At 35.9% G+C, this 20,031-nt stretch overlaps 2 protein-coding genes across 4 annotated transcripts in view; one reads left to right on the top strand and one right to left on the bottom strand.

Moving 5' to 3' along the window:
• Window positions 1-6,945, bottom strand: FKBP14 (FKBP prolyl isomerase 14). 3 transcript variants are annotated; one of them, XM_083379090.1, is made up of 5 exons: window positions 6,685-6,945; window positions 6,190-6,316; window positions 3,646-3,797; window positions 1,630-1,757; window positions 1-590 (listed from the first exon to the last, which is right to left on the bottom strand). In XM_083379090.1, the coding sequence occupies exons 1-5, from the start codon at window positions 6,770-6,772 to the stop codon at window positions 432-434; spliced, it is 654 nt and encodes a 217-aa protein (XP_083235216.1). In that variant the 5' UTR covers window positions 6,773-6,945; the 3' UTR covers window positions 1-431. The 3 variants fall into 3 exon arrangements, with proteins under 3 accessions (XP_083235216.1, XP_083235217.1, XP_083235218.1); XM_083379091.1 differs by having other exon boundaries at window positions 6,190-6,443; window positions 6,685-6,906; XM_083379092.1 differs by having other exon boundaries at window positions 6,190-6,411; window positions 6,685-6,895.
• Window positions 6,946-7,274: 329 nt separating this feature from the next.
• Window positions 7,275-20,031, top strand: part of PLEKHA8 (pleckstrin homology domain containing A8) — a 31,100-nt gene continuing 18,343 nt past the window's right edge. Inside the window, exons 1-5 of the mRNA XM_083376689.1 lie at window positions 7,275-7,462; window positions 14,527-14,643; window positions 15,376-15,531; window positions 16,146-16,264; window positions 18,150-18,308. Of these exons, the coding sequence (XP_083232815.1) occupies window positions 7,423-7,462; window positions 14,527-14,643; window positions 15,376-15,531; window positions 16,146-16,264; window positions 18,150-18,308 (591 nt within the window). The 5' untranslated portion in view covers window positions 7,275-7,422. The remainder of the gene's footprint in view (window positions 7,463-14,526; window positions 14,644-15,375; window positions 15,532-16,145; window positions 16,265-18,149; window positions 18,309-20,031) is intronic.

Raw genomic sequence — 20,031 nt, 5'->3', positions numbered from 1 at the left:
TTTTTTACAAAAGGATTTGCTGATAAAGCAGTGTTTGGTCCTGTATAAATTATACAAACAATGAAATCTACTAGCACATTGTGACAACTATCATTTAAAATATTAAGTTCTAAGAGCACAGAAATGAAATACTTGAACAACAGGTGTATTCCCAATAAATCCTTCAAAGCAAACAGCTGTATTTTCAGTAATATTTGTTTTTGGAAATGTTTTAATTCCATGTTTTTAAAAACATAATGTTTCCATCTGAATGAAAACCTTCAAATATTTCATTCCTATATTTAAACTGTATTATTTGGTATAAGAAATAGATCTTATAGAAAAATAGTTGTTAAAATGTATGCACATACTGATGAGTAACAGCTCCAACTTTAAAACCCACCCATTATGCAAACTATTGCTTTTTTCCAAGTCAACTTTTTCACAATGTTTTATAGCTCATCGTGCGTATAAACAAATTCTCTTGCAGATATAAAGCCATCACTGTTCTCGTCTTCTTTATTAAATATGTCTTCAACCAAAGTATTATGGTGACTTGCATTAATTGGTGCACCATGTCTTTCAAATTCCTTCTTCAAATACATTTTTACCTTTGAGACAAAGAAAAAATATCAAAATTCAAAATCACAGATACATATTCAACAGCAGATAAGCACAGACTTCTATAGAGAAACCACAGTAATTGAAAGGCTTTATTTTAGTACACTTTGTAGCTTCACATTGATATTATCCTTTCGTTAGTTGGCTAAAAGAGTAGGATGAGCATAATATAAAAGTAGTCCATATATATCGAATATAATCCAGGACTACATATTTATTTATTTAAATTGTATGCTGCCCATCTTACCAGAAGAGACTCTGGGCAAGTTATAATTAAAATGTACTATAAACATTAAAACAATAAGGATCAAAAATTTAAAATTCAATTAAAATAAAACTATCTGGGATGGAAAGGGAGAGGGCAAAGTGATATCATCTATTTCATCACCCATCTCCAAAGTGCCACAACTCCAATTGGGGGCGCCTCAGGAGACTAGTTGTCAAGGCCTTTGGGGAGGTCAAAAGAGTAGGTGCATATCCCTAATTCTTGATTCATCTAAACCAGACATGTCAAACACAAGGCCCGGGGGCCGGATCCGGCCCGCGAAGTGGTTTCATGCGGCCCGCGAAGCCATCCTGGAAACAGTGAGGGAACGGCCCCCACTGCCTTGGCCCTGGCCCAGAGACCCTCAGATCTGTCCCACTCCTGCCCAGGTCCCCACAGGCACCCTTGATGCCAACGATGTAGAGCTGGCTACGCCCACTCAGTAGGCCATACGCACTCTAGCCATGCCCACCCAGTAGGCCATGCCCACCCTGGCCACACCCACCCGGCCCCCTGAGGGCAACCGCAATGCTGATGCGGCCCTCAATGAAATTGAGTTTGACACCCCTGATCTAAACTCTCTCTCACACATAATATGTTGAATAACTGCAGAACTCTGAAGGCAGGAGCAATTGTTCCTTTCTAATCTAGCCCAGCTTGTAATGGAAATTTATTTATAGACAGCAAACTTGCATACAACTTCAAGGGAAATGATAGCTTAGTTATCCTTTTCTGTAAACTGCAGTATACACTAACATATTCACCTCTTCTTTAGACAGCTTCCAATCATCATTAAGATCCATCTCTTGAAAGGACTCATGAGATCTTGGCCCATTTCTGATTTCTAAAAGGTCAATGTGGAAGATCAGTGTACTTTCAGGTGGAATTTTTCCTACCAAAGAAATATGTAAAGAAGAAATATATAAAATGGAGATTATATTAAGCCTAATACTGAGAACATCACACACATTTTGTTGCCTACCATTATCAAAAGTACTGAGAGTTACATAAGGTCTAACTAATTTAGAATGCAAATCCATGCACACTCAATTAGAAGTTAGTCTCACTGAACCTTTCAATGTATCAGAATTACAGGTTTTATAGTTTAGCATACTCGAAGGCACCAGAATGGTGGACTTAACTCCTAATTATATTATCATATCATAAGTACAGAAAGATATCTAGTCTTCTATGGTCAACAAATGTACACATTTTCCGTTTGTAGCTCCACCCCATTTGGATTATATAAAATTATTTTATGTGCTGTTTCTGCAATGTCAATGTTTGTAAGATGGCCAGACTCAGAAAAATGTACAAATATACACCTAGGTTAATCTGAAGAAAAAGACTTATAATATCTTTGTTTGTCCTATAAAAGTTAAGCGTAAGAAAAGTTAAAGTGAAGAGACAGAGCTGGCTTCAGTTCAAATTTATTTTCTCTTGCCTATATTACGTCATACTTTTTGTCTATATTCTGGGAATATGAGAATGAAACCTAAATTTAGAAGAAAGCCACTTTGTGTAACTCTGCTAGTAACATGCTATATAGCCTGTTTCTTCCTTAAAAGTTTCATCAGCGCCTTAAACCTGATGCTGATAAATTATGGGGCAGAATGATTAGTAATAGCAAAACATGCTAAGAGACCTTATAGCAGTTAGATATGTGTGTATGCATGTGTTGTAGTTGTTGTTTCTGTAGTGGAGAAGCTGGAGAAGAACCAGGACTAACGTAAAGGCCAGTAGTGGTAGAAGCACTTGAGGGTATGACTATTACGTTGGGAGAGTGGCTCCAACAGATCCCAAGAACCACATCAGAACAATCTATCCAGAAGAATACAATGCTTGGAACAGCTAAGCTACTAAGTAGCACCTACAAAGTCCCAGGACCACTTAATGGACCACTTATTAAGACACTTAATACACAAAGGATGAGAAGTGAGTGAGTGTGTGTGTGTGTGTGTGTGTGTGAGAGAGAGAGAGAGAGAGGTTATTTTATTGGAATGTTATATATGAACCAATAGTGTAGTCCTGTATAAGAAAATATTTCTTTTTATTTCAGTGGAAATAATCAAGTTAAAAGGATATCAAACTACTTTAAATTGGCCAAGAAGTATCTCTGAATATATAATAGCATATTTGTATGCAAAAATTAGACCATATACCTGATCAAATATATTTCACTAAATCCATGTGAACAGAAATTGATACAATTTTTATATAATCCAAAGTTAAATACAATATCTATAACTGTTAATGCATAGTTTTTATTTATATGGAATTGTTTACAGATCCAAAATAAGAAAACAGCAAGCACAAAGATTTGGAAGGTCAGTACTTTATAGCACCTCCTTTGGCAGAGATAACTGCCTCCAAAAGTCTCCTGTAGCCAATTAAGAATCTTTTTGGTCTTCCATTTGGATTCTCACCCCACACATACACACACCTTTTCTTATAGAACGCTTCTAGCTCAAATGTCCTTTATGTTTGAGATTTACCCAAGATTTTCAGTAATATTCATTGAGTTACGGAGGCTGTGCCTAAGCATGTTTCTTTCCTTTCTAAAAGCATCCCATGATTGATTTGAAGGTATGTTTCAGATGTTTTCCCAAAATATTAAATACAGACTAAGTATGTATTAAAAGATACAGAAAGATGTTGGGCTTTCCATGTAGTTATATTGATTATATAACCTGGATAAAGAGATAAATGTTGCTAGCATATATGATTTTATGAACCATAATCATATAATTATATGATTTTATGAACCTGAAAATAATTACCTTTGCCTTCTTTTCCATAAGCTAGAGATGGAGGAATTGTTAATATGCGTTTCTCTCCTACACACATCTGTGTCAAACCTTTATCCCAGCCTTGGATAACTTGCTTTATACCAAGAGTAAACCATGTTGGTTGGCCATTGTTATGCTTGTGACTGAAACAAAGAAAACATTCACTTAGGACATCGAGTTGAAAAAATCCTTTTGCTGGATCAGACCAGAGATTTGGTATTTTAGTATTCTGTTCTCAAAGGCTAATGAAGGCTAATCAAATAGCCATCCTATTCTATTTCCTTCTAGTAATTCACATGGCAAATAGAATTATAGGGTCCTATAGGGTTATTTCATGGAACAACCCATGCTGAGGAATGTGAAGCACTGTTAACTACACTCACAGCAGTTCTCATCCTTGGCTGTGTTAGGTCTGGCTGCAGTTGTTGTAATTCAGCAATTTTTGGAGGGCCCTAGCCCATTTTAAAGCATGCACATAAAAAAGACTGAGAAAGGGGACAGATTTTTAGATCTTTTCTCCTGATTTAGCAATTGAAACTATTATTAATAACACAATACAAAAAAAGTTGCTTATTATGTTTGCACTAATTGAAATCTATGGTCTTCATGACAATCATTAGCATAAATGTATCATATCAGGAATTTTAGAAATTTGCAATATTGCAATGCCCTTACATGATAAATTGGGAGGGGAGAATATCACAAAAATGCTTTTAATGTAATAATTAGCATTTGTTCTACACATTAAATGAAACAATAACAATAATAAAGCTTTATAAAATATAAAATAAATTATTTCATTGGAAATTTAACAAAAATGCCTCTGTCATTTCTCTCATTTCTCATTTATTTTCTAATCCATGTTCTTTATAGCAGCATTTTAAAAAAAAGACCTGACTCAATAGCATACTTACAACCTTCTTATTCATTTTCTGTATTCTTGCTGACAATTCAGAATGTCAGAATAAATATCAGACATCATTTCCCTTAGTAACACAAAGTACTTATTAGTTTAATATGTTTCTGTTATCCATACGGCACATTAATGGATAAAAATACTGAATATCACTAATACATATAGTCCAGAAACTATAAGCATGCTACCAGAAGAGATGGCAATATATTTAACAGAAGCTGAACCCAATTAGTTAATTTAATTAAGAGATGTCAAAATGCAAAAAGTTTCAATTTCATTTCTAGTAAAACGCCAAAACTTTGAAATCTGCCATGGTCTAATGACATAAAATTAAAAACTTAACTGATTTAGAGATAGGCTGTAAGAGATAAATTTAAATGTTTTGTAAAGATATTTAACATTTAATGATGTTTAAACATCTAATTCACACATAAACAACCATTTCAGAATAATGTTTTATAATGTAACTAGACATCTCATGAGCTATTGGATCATTGTTTCACAAAATAATTCTTACCTTAACAGAGAAACAGAATGACCAAGGGCAAAAAAAAAGCAGTGGAAATGGGAGCCATGTCAAACTTCTTGCAGTTGACTGCTTTTCAGCAACTGATGATGGAATCAGTCTATCTAGCCTTCAGAGGACTAGGATGAGGTTAGTCTACTTGATTTCCAGCCGCTGAAGGAGGGGCTCGTCTATTCCGCCTCTGGAGGGCTAAGGTAGGTCTGGTTTACAGAACCTCGGGTTGACAGCACAGAAGCATGGAAGTACTCACAAATCTACAAATTTCTATCCCATGGGAATCATGGATAATGTATCCAAGTTACTTTGAGGTACTTGATTCAAAAATTGTTGCCCTATGATGGACTGCTTCACCCAGTTAAAAGTTACAGACAAAAGAGTTTAGTAGTGCATAACCTAAACTTCTAAAGAATACACAATATACCTGGTAGTTCATAGAATTCTTATGCCTCCCCCAAGAAAAAGCAACAGATAGAAAACTGATTTGTAAGCCAAATAATACTCAAGACACCATTTCTGAAGCAAATTTTAAAACAAATGACCCTCACTGTATTGTTCATATATCTCCAGGGGTCATGATCCATAAACTAAGAACACCGTTATTATACTAGTTTATATTTATAAAAGCATGATAGTACAAAAAGAAAGAAAGGGAAAGGTGGATCTTACTGAAGTTAACTAGAACTTTGCTGTAAGAATGGTTTGCTCTGCTGTATTTCTGGATTTAAAAAATAAAAAAAAGTTAAAGTGGTCTTATCCAAAGGAAAACCTCATAATTCAGAAAAAGGTATATGTAATAATATCAAAAGTTATGACCCAACTTAGTAAATCCACAATATCCTATAGGCCCAATATCCCTTTAACAAAGCTATTAAATGTTTCCAATTAAGACTACATCATACATTTTGATGTAACACTTTTTCTGGCCCAGGACTACAGATGACTTGGTGGTATGTTAAGCGCCATATTTCAAAGAATAATAATGAGAAAAGCCAAGGTATCTTGTACTATAGAAAATACTGTTTCAGTGCAAACATTGCATTGAACAAAAATTTGATTTGTTTGGTTAGTGTGTCTGAATTTATAGAATACTCACGTGGAATGAAATAGTGTGCCGTCTTTCTCTAAATATCCGTCATAGTGCACCAACATCAGATCTCCAAACTTGGTCTTCCTTTTGCAAATGAAAGGTTTATGGAGAATTTCGGTTTTGACCTCTGGTTCTGGAATGAGAGCGCCAGTCACAAAAGCCACGGTCGCAAAGAGAATCCGAAAGGTACCTTCCATTCTGGTTACTTGAAGATGCGTTTTTCATAGGCTGAAAAGCAACCCACATGACCTTACATGCACCTGGCCATTAAAAAAAATAAACAACAATGCTCAAATATTACCTCATTACTAAGGAATGATCTCAGATTGCTTTATTAAAAACCCCTCTAAAACATACTCCTTATTTTCTAGTATGCTTAAATTGTATTTTCTGAAAATTCCACTTCAAAGGATTTTAAAACATCGGCCGTTGCAATAAAGGTGGAGATGGAAAAAGCTAAACACGGAGCCGAGCTTTCTCCCAGGAACCTCTGTATCTCACCAGCTTTCACTCTCATTCCCCAAATCCGCAGACGTGGCAAACGTGGTCCTAAAACCCGCAGAAAAACAGGCAAATCTCCTCCAAGCATTTGTATCCATTTAATAACCACCTCTCCCCTTTCTCTCTCCTTTCTGGTTGGCTCAACGCGAGGGCTGGGTATTACGCCAGCCACTCCAATTGGGAAGCTGACCCGTTCGTCTTCAGGGAGGAAAAAAAAAAGTGAGGGAAGTTCTCATCGCCGAGCGGCGATTGGTCTCCCAAAAATTCCAGCGACAGAACGCCGCGCATACATTTTAGAATCGCTCAACACAATACCGCCGGCTTCGGAATGCCATCATAGACTGACGCCACGCATGGATCCGGATTCTCATTGGTTCCCAAGAACTCATCTGCTCTCTTGGTGTTCCAGCCACGCCTTTTCTCCAATCATATGTAAACTTTGCATTCAGAAACGTATTTACGTAACTCTGCGGGACGGACAAAGCCCGTAGCAGTAATTAAACCTGTATTTCTACTCTAGTAGCGTAAGGCTACTTAGTTGGCTGGTAGGGTAGGGAGGGGGGGAAATAGGGCGGGGAAGGAGACAGGAAGGCGGGCCGGACTTCTGCCAGCCTCAGGATGGCCTTGGCTGTCTGTGCTTCAGCTGTAGGGCTGAGAGCTTAAAAGTTTCCCGGGGGAAGGCCAGGGACAAGGTTTCACCTGTCCCAAGCAGATCTGGATGGGGGGGACCTTGTCATTATGGAGGGGGTACTGTACAAATGGACCAACTATCTAAGCGGTGAGTATTACCGGTCCTACCTTGTCTTTGTTGACCCGCTTAAGTTGCGCCATCTCGGCAAATCGTGAACTTGAAGCTTTGAAACTGGTCTGAGTAGGTAAAAGAGCGAGGTGGTGACTTTGAAAACTAGGAAGAAAAGGGAAACTATTTTGGGTGCCCAATTTACATGCTGATGGCTGCTGGAGGTCCTAAGCTTTACAACGGCCTGGAGATAGGAGTCTGGGCTCTGCTGTTTTTGCCTTTAAGAATCGGGATCCTGGCTTGGGAGGACAGTGCAGTCCTGGAAAATAACTTGCATGCTAAAGTTGAATTCAAGTCCTGAAATTGGAGCAGTTGTGGAAAACCATGCAGATGCTGCCCCTAAAGGAGAAAGAATTGGAAAAAAAAGAGGGACAGAGCACCTCATTTGATTTAAGCAAAAGGGATTTTATATACCATCTGAAGTTTTTTACCTAGTATTTATCAGCTTTAAGTGGTTGGAAGCCAATGACACACAGTGCTACCAGTGTAGTGAACTATGAATGATGAACTAAAGTTTTTTCTAACCTGCTATTTTAAAAAGTAGACAAGTCAGAGAGGTAATTATAAATTATGTAAATACATTCTCCAGGTTAGATTTTTTTTTAAGCTGTTTTCATAGGACAAATTCTGTGAGACTTGCTTTTAATCTTCTGATCATCCTCATTACTCATTTTTGAATCAGTTTCTTTGTGATTTTCTTACAATACAGGTAGTCTTTGAGCTACAACCAAATTGAGCTGAAAATATATATTGCTAAGCAAGGCAGTTGTTAAGCGGGTTGTTTTATGACCTTTTTGCCACAGTTGTTAAGTGAAGAACTGCAGCTATTTTTTTCCATGCAGTCATGAAGAACATCTGATTTCCCCTTTTTACTTTGTTTCTTGGAAGCTGACTAAGAAGGTTACAAACAGTAATCAAATGACCCCAGGACAGCATAATTGTCATAAATATATGCCAGTTAAATGGCTGCATTTTGAAAACTGACTATAGATCACTTTTCCAGTGATCTATGTAACTTTGAATGGCTGTAAGTTGGAGAGTACCTGTATTAAAAACTAAGGATTAAACTTGGTGGCTCTCTGCTTAATCTCTCTAGTTAATGTGTAATCTGTGAATACTATTTTGCGTAGGCTATGTATCCACTTAATTGTTGCTCTATTCAGCCCACGCTTAATTTGCTTGCTAATCGGAATGTCTGTGTCAATTGCTTTGCTGAAATCCAGACAGTTAAATTCATTTATTTTGATCAAAGATTAGATTAGATTAGATTATTAAGAAGAAAATCTGATTATAAGAATAGCAAATTTAAACAGAATCAAATACAGAAGAACATACAGTACATTCAGAAAGTACTCAGATCCCCTTCACTTCTGTCAAGTTTGTTATCCTGCAGCCTGATTCTACAGTGGTTGAAATTCATTTATTTTCCTCATACCCAATAATGACAAAGTGAAAACAGAATTTTAGAAATGTCTGTAAATTTAGTAAAAAGAAAAAAACCCTGAAATATCACATTGGTATAAGTATTCAGACCCTTTGCAGCAACATTTGAAATTTAGCTCAGGTGCCTCTCATTTCTCTTGATTGTTGCTGACATGTTTCTACACTTTGATTGGAGTCCACTTGTGGTATATTAAATTGATTGGACATGATCTGGAAAGGGCACACACCTCTCTATAGGAGGCTTCACAGCTGACGATGCATACAAAAGCCATGAGGTCAAAGGAACTTCTTGCAGAGCTTAGAAACAGGATTATTGCAAGGCACAGATCTAGGAAAGGCTACAGTATAAGTTCTGCTGCACTGAAGGTTCCTAAGATTAGATTAGATTAGATTAGATTAGATTAGATTAGATTAGATTAGATTAGATTAGATTAGATTAGAGTTATTGAATTTATATGCTACCCTTCTCCCTAAGGAGCACAGTGGCCTCCATAACTCTCAAATGGAAGAACTTTGGCACAACCAGGACTCTTCCAAGACTTAGTCGCCTAGTCAAACTGAGTGATTGAGGGAGAAGGGCATTAAAGAAGTGACCAAGAATCCGAGATCCTGTGTGGAGATGGGACAGAATTGCAGAAGGACAACCATCACTGCAGCCCTCCACCGATCTGGGTTTTATGGCAGAGTGGCTAGACAGAAGCCTCTCCTCAGTGCAAAACACATGAAAGCTTGCAAAAAAAGCCCCTGAAGGGACTCTCAGACTGTGAAGAACAAGATTCTCTGGTCTGTCTGATGAAACCAAGACTGAATTGTTTGGCCTCAATCTAAATGTTATGCCTGGAGGAAACCCAGGCACCGCTAATCACCTGCCCAATATCATCCCAACAATGAAGCATGGCGGTGGCAGCATCATACTGTGGGGGTGTTTTTCAACAGCAGGGACTGGGAGACCGGTCAGGGTTGACGGAAAGCTGAATGGATATCTTAAGTGAAAACCTGTTCCAGACAGCCCTCAGGACCTCAGAAGTTTCACTTTCCGACATGACAACAAAGGGTCTGAATACTGATGCCAATGTGATATTTTAGGTTTTTCTTTTTAATAAATTTACAGACATTTCTAAAATTCTGTTTTCACTGTCGTTATGGGGTACTGAGTGTAGATTAATGAGGAAAAAAATGAATTTTAACAACTAGAAACAGGCTGCAGCATAACAAAATTGACAAAAGTGAAGGGGGTCTGAATACTTTTTGAAAGCACTGTAAATAAACAATGGCATATATAAGGGTTGTTCTGTTTAGTTGCAGTACAATACAATCACAGCTGTTCTAGTGTCCTTAGGAAAGCTAGCTGTTATGTTTACAGTGTTCATGCAAATTGCCTAATCAAAAAATGAGATAAAGTTTGCCTGATACCAAGGTTTCCCTTATCTCACTTCATAAAAAACTGTAATACACACATTTTACCTATTTAAATGTAATATTGTTCTATTTCCTAAAAAAATTATATTTCCCACCATATTAAATCATCTACTTAATAATAAAATATCCCCTTTTAATAGATCAAAACCATTATATATATATATATATATATATATATATATATATATATATATATATATATATATATATATATATATATATATATATATATATATATTGCCTGGGTTAGTCAATAAATCAAACATATTCCTCATAGTTAATTTTCATTTCCCTTTTCAATCTAATTTTTCAATACAAATCCTTATTTTCCACTAATTTCCAACTTTTGAATCCAATAACCCAAATTCCCCTTATCTCAGCATTTCCTTTTAACCCTCTAATTGAGAGTATAAAATCCCCTCTAATATGCAATGGGTCCTAGGGATTTAAACTCATTTAAAGACCTTGAATTCAAGTCCCAATTAACCTGAGTAACTTTGGGCCAGTCAATCTAAATACGAGAAAGAAGATGAGTTGGATATGTTTGCCATCTTGAGTTATTTATAAAAATAATAAAGATGAGATATAAATACATTTTAAAAAATAAAGTCGATAGATATTCCAAAAGTTTTAGTCCTGCCTCTTCATCCTGATTTGCACAATTCTCCAGGGGAAAAAAATAGTGTCTTGTTGGAAGATGTTTGAGCCAATCTATAAATGAAGAAATTTTGACTTTTTCTTGCTACTAGTTAGCATTTTGACATTCTTTATGAACAGATGGTATATTGTTCCTTCATTCTTAGCATCTTTTAGTAAGTTCAGTTCATTCCCAATTTTAACTTTTCCAACACTATACTAGAGGTGAGGGCTACTGTTCTTTAGTGACATGTCCCAGTTTATGTCTCCTTTTATTATTTTCAGAATTTTAAGAAATTTTTGCTGCCCTTCAGTTTTTTACTGAAAGGAATTTCCAACTAGTTTTTTGCAGAATGGAAGCCTATTTACCATTGCTTTGGCTTTATTTGGTTAGGGGTTTTTTTTAGCCCAACATATATAATTTGACTATGCTCATCTTTTCACAATATGATCATTCTAGCTTGGTTTGTGGGCAAGGTGGTTACACTGCTTACTTTTGTAATAAAATGATATTACAATCTTGAACAAATACACTTTGCTCTAAAAAGATTTATTTACATTATAAATACAGTCTAAAGTGCAACGAGGATGAATTTAGGAAAGTGAGATATTCATTATACTGTATTAAAAAAAAGGAGTGTCAGGTTTTTTTCCTCCTGAGTTATAGAACAAGAATCAGGAGTGGTTAATAATAATGTTAGTGTGAGAAAATACGTTTCTTTTAAGTTATTAGATATTTATTTTAAACTATTTGTATTTATTGTTATTCAACCTGTTCAGTGTTACAGTGGTAAATGTCTTTGTTAATACCAAATGTTGCTGTGTGCCTGTTTTGTACTTAAAGAATCATAAGACTGGTTAACTTGAGTTTAAGTTGCAAATCTAATATAGAGGTTTTATAGTGATAAGACCCATTGGGCAGCCAAACCTTTTTTTCAATAAGTCAACATACAATACTTAAGAACACAATTATCAATGTGTCTAACAAAGATCCAAACCAATTCAGTAGTTGAAGTTTGAAATATGGATAAGGGATTGGTATATCCATACAGGAATGGAAAGGTGGATTTTTCCTCATTAAAATTTCAGATGATCAACAAAAACATTATTCTATAATGTGCTAGGCAGACACAGAGTGTGGCTCACTCTTATACTTTGAATACAAAGTATTCACAAACTTTGATTCTGACAAATCACATCTGAATCAACATTAGCACTTGATGGAACAATTTTTCTCATATGTTCTTATATCTTAAGATTGTTCTTAACTAGATACTTTTAATGAAATGGTCTCTTTCTCTTCTCATGTCAAGTGTGTGTGTATGTGTGTGCATTTCTAATTGACAGGATATTGAAGTAGTGCCTAGCTTATGCTTATTAGGATTATCCATCAATAATAAAGGACCAGCGGTCCAGAAATACACCACAGGCTGGCACTTGATAGAACAACCATGAAGGTCTTGGAAAAGATATTTAGATACCTTGATGTGTCTATACCTACAAAGACCAGGGATGAAACACTATGGAAGTGAAATTTGGACTTTGAAGAAGAAAGTTAAGAGGAATATTAATACCTTTGAACCTTAATGTTGGAGAGGACTCTTGAGAACACCATGTTCAGCCAAATGAACTAAAATGGAGACTACAGACTAACGAGAGAGTAAAATGGATGATCTGAAACTTGAGCTGGCCACTAACAAGGGGTGTACATCGGAGGTGGTGATCCTTTGAGAGCTGTATGCAACAAAATTTCATTTTGATGTATGCCGATTGGTGTGCATTCAAAGTGACAATAAAGTTATTATTATCATTAAACAAAAAGGATCATAAATCAATTCAGAATTCTCATTCGTAGCACAAATGACCAAGCTCAAATCATTCAATTTTCAATATATTATGTAAAGACCTAGTTCCCTGAAGAAGACTCTAATGCTGGAAAAGATGGAAAGAAAGAGAAGAATGGTACAGTAAGCAGCAAGGTGGAGAGACTCAATTGCAGTGGCAATGATCACTCCATTGGAAGACCTGAAAGACCAAGCTAGGGAGAGATCATAATGGAGAAAATGTCCTTCATAGAGAATAAGTCTTAATTAAATCTTAATTAAAATCCAGTTGCCTCTGAAAAATATAAAAAAGTATTCTCCAATAGTATACCTTTTTAAAATTTTCAAACAAAAATAACAAAATAATTCAGGGGGCATTTTAAAAATGAACCATTCTTGTACCATTAAAAATTTATATTTTATATAAAAATATTAAAAATGCAATGTTTTATATTAAAATGCAATGCTTTAAAAAGTCACTGTTAAGTTTTGAATACTCTCTCTGTATGTATGCATTTATAAATTATGCTTTCTGTTACATTAACATTCACAACACTTAACCTTGTGGTTTTGTTTTATTCAAGACCCCGTAGCTTCCTCTTTTTTCTGTGGCTTTCACATTTGTAACATTCTCCACTTGAGTAACTGAATTCTTTCCCTTCCCACTCAGAGGTTCATGGTGTCTGTGTACCTTCTACTTCTACTGAGTAATACGTTTATGGTTTTTGTATCGGATGGAACATCGAGTCATTAATCTGAGAAAGTGTAGGGGTGGGGGAATGCTGAATGCTGCTTCAATGGATGTGTATTGGTACACTGTTGCAAGCAAATTAAGTTAGATTGCTATCCATACCCTAGTTTTACTTAACCCCAAGCTATCTAGCTGAGCAGGATTTCAATTCCTAGACTAACTGTTCAGTATTAGTCAGACCAGTACTGACTAATACTGATTAATTTGAGAGACAGCTTCACTTAAGCCAGTGCAAACAGAATTTTTGAACAGATATATATACAAGGTATCTGTTTCTGACTGATGATTCCTTTATAATAGCTTTGCCACATCGGATGGTATGCAAATCCATATGTGGGATGGACTTGGCAAGAGTTGTTACAAAAGTTTTTGAGATGTGTTTATTTATCTGTGGGTGTTATAGAGTGTATCATAATTAATATAAAAGCAAATTTGGTGTGGAATTTTAATAAAAATAAAGTTCAATAGTTAAATGAACAAATCCCCCTTTCACATTCTTTCCCCACCTACAAACCATTTTATTTAATTTTATATTTGAAATAAAAATTAATGATTGCTAAGGAAGGCACTGGTTGTTTAACAAAAACCTTGAGAAGTTGCAAGCTTCCTGAGGCTACAGATTGGATACCCAAACTGTAAGAGAATAATAGCATTATTATTCTCTTAATTGTTTTGCAGTCTTGAGCAAAATGGTCTTTTGGAATCAACTGCTTCTAAATCTGTGGTTTTTAATCTTGACAACTTTAAGATTTGAGGACTTCAACTCCCAGAATTCCTTAGTCAGCTTCCTTAATTAAAGTTGACTCCTGATTTGATAGGATCTGTATATGTTATCTTTCTTATACAGCATATAGTATTTGCTAGGGCAAATTCATTAACCATGTAACCAGTTTAGGCTTATTCTTTGACTTTCAATAAAATATACATTTTTTCCAATTGTAATTTTAAAAAACTGCTTTATTTCTTTCCAGGCTGGCAACCTCGGTGGTTCCTTCTTGCAGGAGGGGTGTTATCCTATTATGACTCAAGGGAAGATGCTTGGAAGGGCTGTAAAGGGAGCATTCAGATGGCAGTTTGTGAAATTCAAGGTAGAGAAAGAAGATCCACAAAGTATTTGTTCTTGCTTATTAGATTCAATGACTTTGTTTAGAAACTGATCTGTAGCTTCACAAGCCATGTATAGGAATCTGAATAAGTGCCATAGACCCATGCTTTTCCAAACATGTTCCTATGCTTTTTCTCCCCTACTTTGGTGTGAAAAATCATCTTATCTTGCTTTATTTCCTGTTAGATTGAAAAAGAAGACCTCTGCATTAATATCAGTTAATCAACAGGGACAATAATTTATTAGCTTAGTTTTTAAACTGACATGAAACCCAGAATTAACTTCAACGAAGAAATTAAATTAAAAGAAAACTGTAGTATCAGGTAAACTAGAATTTTTGTGCCAAGGAAGTAGAAAACATGGAAATTGTTAATATGATATATATCAATATTTTGATTTATCAATCCAAAATATGTTATACAGATCTTAAGTTGGTGTGCAACACCTCTTCTCTTACTCATTCCTAGTGCACTGTGATTCTGCCTATTGATCTATGATTCTGATTTTGTTCTGTTTGTCCTATGCATACATTTGGCTGTAGAAAAGAACTGTGATTAGTAATTCCAGGAGTTTTCATTTGGTTTATTTAGGAAAAGGAAGAAAAAGGATGCATATAACCAGACAGGTTGTGTCTGAATCAAGTTAGTCAATCTATATGTGACTGAAGAAATCTTGACTGAGAGTCTCATGTCCCACCTAACTCTGTTGATATTAGTTCATTCTATAGATAATACACGCATGGATTTGGTGATTCCTGGAGAACAGTGCTTTTATCTAAAAGCTAAAGATACAGCTGAAAGACAAAAATGGTTGGTTGCCCTGGGAACTGCCAAAGCTTGTTTGACAGATATTCGGACATTAAAAGAAAAAGGCAAGCAATTCTCATATGGAGCCTAATTTAATACAATATTTCTCAGCTTCCCCCAAAGTAACATTTTCTATTTATGTACATTTCCAAACTTTAAATTGCTTGTTGCACAAAGGCTTTATTAAACAGGCTTTGTTTTATTTCTTTCAAAATCATTTCTGTGATTTTCTATCCCTGGGAATCTTTATGCTGAATAGAGATTTAAGTATGAATGTCTCTTTAGTACCTTACAATCTAACAACTGCACACCAATGAATTCCTTCTTTTTTAAATCATATTAACTAATTAAAAGCATTATAGTAATGTATAATGTAAGAAAAAAGTGTTTTAATAAAAATTGCATTTACTCAAATATTACTTCTAATTTCCTCCAAGTGAAAAGTTATAACCTATCAAAATCTATCTTTAAAACAAGATCTTTGAAACGGAGATGAGCACCGGCCCCTTGAGTCAGAAACGACTAGCACGCATGTGCGGGGGAACCTTTACCTTTACCTTTTAACTTTTCTAAATAGAATATTCTTTGGAAAAATGTTTATTTGTTGAGAAGCCATTGGAAATGCCTTCGATTAAATAAAATGTTAACAACTCTGGCTGATTTTTCTAATTTAATTTAGAATTTACAGAAAACACTGAAATGTTGAAAACAAAAATGGCAGAACTTAGGTTATATTGTGACCTCCTGGTTCAGCAAGTGGAAAAAATTAAAGCAACCACTACTACTTCACATGTTCAGGTAATATGTTCCAAACAAGAATTCCAGTTGTCTGATGTATTAGAGTTGAGATGCTTGTAAAGGACTTCAGCGACAAGTATCCTATAAGAGTTTGCAAAAAGAAATGTTTTATTCAGATTATATCATTGCAATCGTTGCTCTAGTCTACTATAAGGCTTTTCTTTTGTTCTTAAAAAAATATTTTATGGAAATTTCATTGTGGCTTCTATACAGCAACCAATATTTGGCTTTGAAATAGAAGTCAGGTCTTCCAAAAGCAGGTTTGGCCTGGCTTTTTTTGATGATCTGAGTCACAGTGTTCAGATCACCATGAACTGCATCTGCAGATGAATTAGTCGATTTTCACATGTACATAATATGGAAGTGATAAGAAATGAAGTCCTGGGTGTATTCTGTGCAGCAATACCAGTTTGGTGGGTGCTTGATACATATCTCTTAAAGCACACCGAAAACCTTCCCCTTTTGTTAGGTTGCCAAGAACTAACCAGGACAATATGAAATCACCTCTCATGTTTGATTGGAAATAATACTGCGGAGAAAATACTTTTCGGAGAGAGAGAGAGAGAGGTTGTGTATATTCCTCTTATTCATGCATATTCCTCTAATTCAGACATGTCAAACACAAGGCCTGGGGGCCAGATCTGGCCCGCGAAGTGGTTTCATGCGGCCCGCGAAGCCATCCTGGAAACAGGGAGGGAACGGCCCCCACTGCCTTGGCCCTGGCCCAGAGACCCTCCTTCTGCCAGAGACCCTCAGATCTGTCCCACTGCTGCCCAGGCCCCCATAGGCACCCTTGATGCGAACGATGTAGAGCTGGCCACGCCCACCCAGTAGGCCATACGCACTCTGGCCACGCCCACCCAGTAGGCCACGCCCACCCAGGCCATACCCACCCGCCCCCCTGAGAGCAACCGCAATGCTGATGCGGCCCTCAATGAAATTGAGTTTGACACCCCTGCTCTAATTCGTGCAATATATTGTTACATATAGAATGAATTTTGATAGGAGGTGTTTGCCCTGCCCTATCACTCAGTTTTAAATGGAAAGGCAAATAGGCAAGAGACATCCTGACAATTCAGACTGGCGGCACTTTTCAAGATGCAGAAACTTGCGAATTTTTCAGGAAGTCTCAGTCCTACCTGGATAATAAGGTCTTGTACAGTCCGAATCATTCTTCTTGCTTTTAATGAAACTTCAATGTCAAGCTCAGTATCAGAAATAAACCTGGGCACTTTATCGTCAGGAAACCTGAGAGTTGGGGTCCTTTTGGTGGAGGCATGAAAAATGTTTAAGGTCTTCATCTTTGTACATCCCCCATATATGTCAACCAAAAAACTTCTTTGCTGTCACATCCCAGTATGGAATATACTCCCTAAGAAGATCTGCTCACTGTTAAGAGAAAATACTTTTTTCCCCTAAGCATTTTTAAAATTAAAATCAATGACAGATTTTATTATTTTATTTTATTTTTATTCCATTTATTTATTTATTTATTTATTTATTTATTTATTATTTATTATTGCTCTATTTTGAAATTTCATGTATTCCAGATCAGCTACACTTATTTCAGTTGAATAGTTATTTCTAGACAGCATCTATATTCCAAATTTTTAGGAAGAGACTAAAAAAAAAATCTACTCTAGCTTTTAAAAAATTGCAGCTTCCATTGCTGGACGTCTATTTAAGTGCAAACTACCCTGGAATTTACCAATGAAGGATAGTTAATTAATTTGTTATATACCGGTAAATAAATATTTAGTGCAGATATGTCGTCTCAGTTGGAAAAAGTGAATTCTCATATTGATGATTTGCAATTGGGAAAATGTTGATGGCAGGTTGGAAAGCAAAAAAACTGGGTAATGTTTGAAAATTTCCTATTTTGCAGCATGGAATTAATATGGGAGTGCTATTGAACTCCAGCTGTGCCACATTCTTGAAGACTCTTGAAGAATGTATGCAGATTGCAAATGCTTCCTTTTCTCCTGAATTGCTGCAACATACTCCAGGAGAAACTTCATATTCAGTTATTCGCAAATTAAACAAGGTAAGTTTATACAATCTCAGATGCTACAAATTAGTTTATGTATTGGCAACTTGTTTTGCATATGTTTGCCAATATGGTTTGCTCTTTTTGACCACACATGGAATACTGCAGCCAATTTTGGTCACCATATCACAAAAAAGATGTTGAGAGTTTGGAAAAAAATCAGAGAAGAGCAATGAAGATGATCAAAGGCCTGGAGACTAAAACATACGAAGAATGGCTGCAGGACTTGGGTTTGACTAGTATAAAGAAAAGAAGAAACAGGGTTGACATGATAGCAGTATTCCTATTTGAGGGGCTGCCACAAAGACGAGGGGGTCACGTTATTCTCCAAAGCACCAGAGGGCAGGATAAGAAACAATGGTTAGAAAATGAACAAAGAGAGAAGTAAACTAGAATTAAGGAATTACCATCTCACTGAAACCTCGGAAGTTCAGTAACAGTCATGTTTTTGTGACTTGAAAGCATCCACAAATTAATGACATGGCTCAGCATAAACTACTAAACAGTAAAGGCACCACTTTTTGCAATCTGCAATGAGAATCAAAGCAAAATGCTGGGCAAATCATCAGATAGACCTAAAAGAAATAAAAGAGATTCCTTCCCAAACAAGTTAAACAATTCTCTCCAAATTTTAGCATTATCTACTGATATGTCATGAAACATTAACTTTCTGTCAAAGAAAATCATTGTAGCGAACAAGCACTATAGGTCTCAGTAGCCAAAAGGGTGACTTTCTATTATAACAACCATTCTTTATATATTCACAGAATGAGTAATTCCAAAAGCATATAGGATTGAACAGGATGCTGGAAAAGAACAAAACAGGCTTATGAACTGATTTTTTTTTGTCAAGAAAGCCTTATTACGTCTACTTTTTTGTAGAAAAAATATTAAGGAACAAATTTTAAATATGCGGGAGAAATTAATTAACAGGCTATGCATTTTTAACAGATGTTATAAATATGGTTTGTTCATAAAGTTTTTTAAGATCAATATTTCAGTGTCATGGTTAAAAATCCAATTACCAAGCAGGTTTGTCAAGTACTGCTTTGGGTGTGATCTGCAATATTTCAGAAGTTTTGAATTTCACTCGTTGTTGTTCATGGATTGTATAGAGGTATTCCTCATCTTAGAACAGCTCATTTAGTGACCATTTGAAATTACCATGACACTAAAAAAGTGACTTATGACCATTTTTCACACTCAAACCATTGCAGCATCCCCATCATCATGTGATTTACATTCGGATGTTTGACAACTGGTTCATATTTATGATGGTCACAGTGTCCCAGGGTTTTGTGGCCTTCAGACAAGCAAAGTCAAAGGGGAAGCCAGATTCACTTAACAAGCGTGTTACTAATTTAATAACATTAGTGATTCACTTAACAAATGTGGCAAGGAAGGTGGTAAAATTGGGCAAACCTCGCTTAACAAATTTCTCACTTAGCAACATAAACTTTGGGATGAACTGTGGTTGTAAGTCAAGGACTACCTGTAACTGGAATGTAATGTGTGGTACAGGATTTGTTTCCTTCTGCAATATATCGTGTGATTTTTACTAATTTATGCCTTTGCCAATATGGTAGTCAGCTTGTACTAGGATACAATGACTTCCACTTGCTCAATCGACATGACAAAAGTTGGCTGAGAAAAGGTGATAGCAGACTTTAGAGTCAGTAGCCAGATTTGGATCTCAAATACTTTGAACATTTTTTTCATA

The sequence above is a fragment of the Vipera ursinii genome (genome assembly GCF_947247035.1).
Source record: "Vipera ursinii genome assembly, chromosome: Z".
NCBI lineage: Eukaryota > Metazoa > Chordata > Lepidosauria > Squamata > Viperidae > Vipera > Vipera ursinii.
The sequence above is the reverse complement of the archived record's forward strand: the minus strand, read 5'-3'. Positions and strand labels throughout refer to the sequence as shown.

Bases quoted from the DNA above. Each gene is read 5' to 3' on its own strand.
- FKBP14 (XM_083379090.1), bottom strand. From the start codon at position 6,772: ATGCTTGGAGGAGATTTGCCTGTTTTTCTGCGGGTTTTAGGACCACGT. The intron at 6,317-6,684 runs GTGAGATACAGA...CTCTCATTCCAG, and splicing joins GGGAATGAGAGTGAAAGCTG to AACCAGAGGTCAAAACCGAA. The intron at 1,758-3,645 runs GTAATTATTTTC...TTTCTTTGGTAG, and splicing joins TTATGGAAAAGAAGGCAAAG to GAAAAATTCCACCTGAAAGT.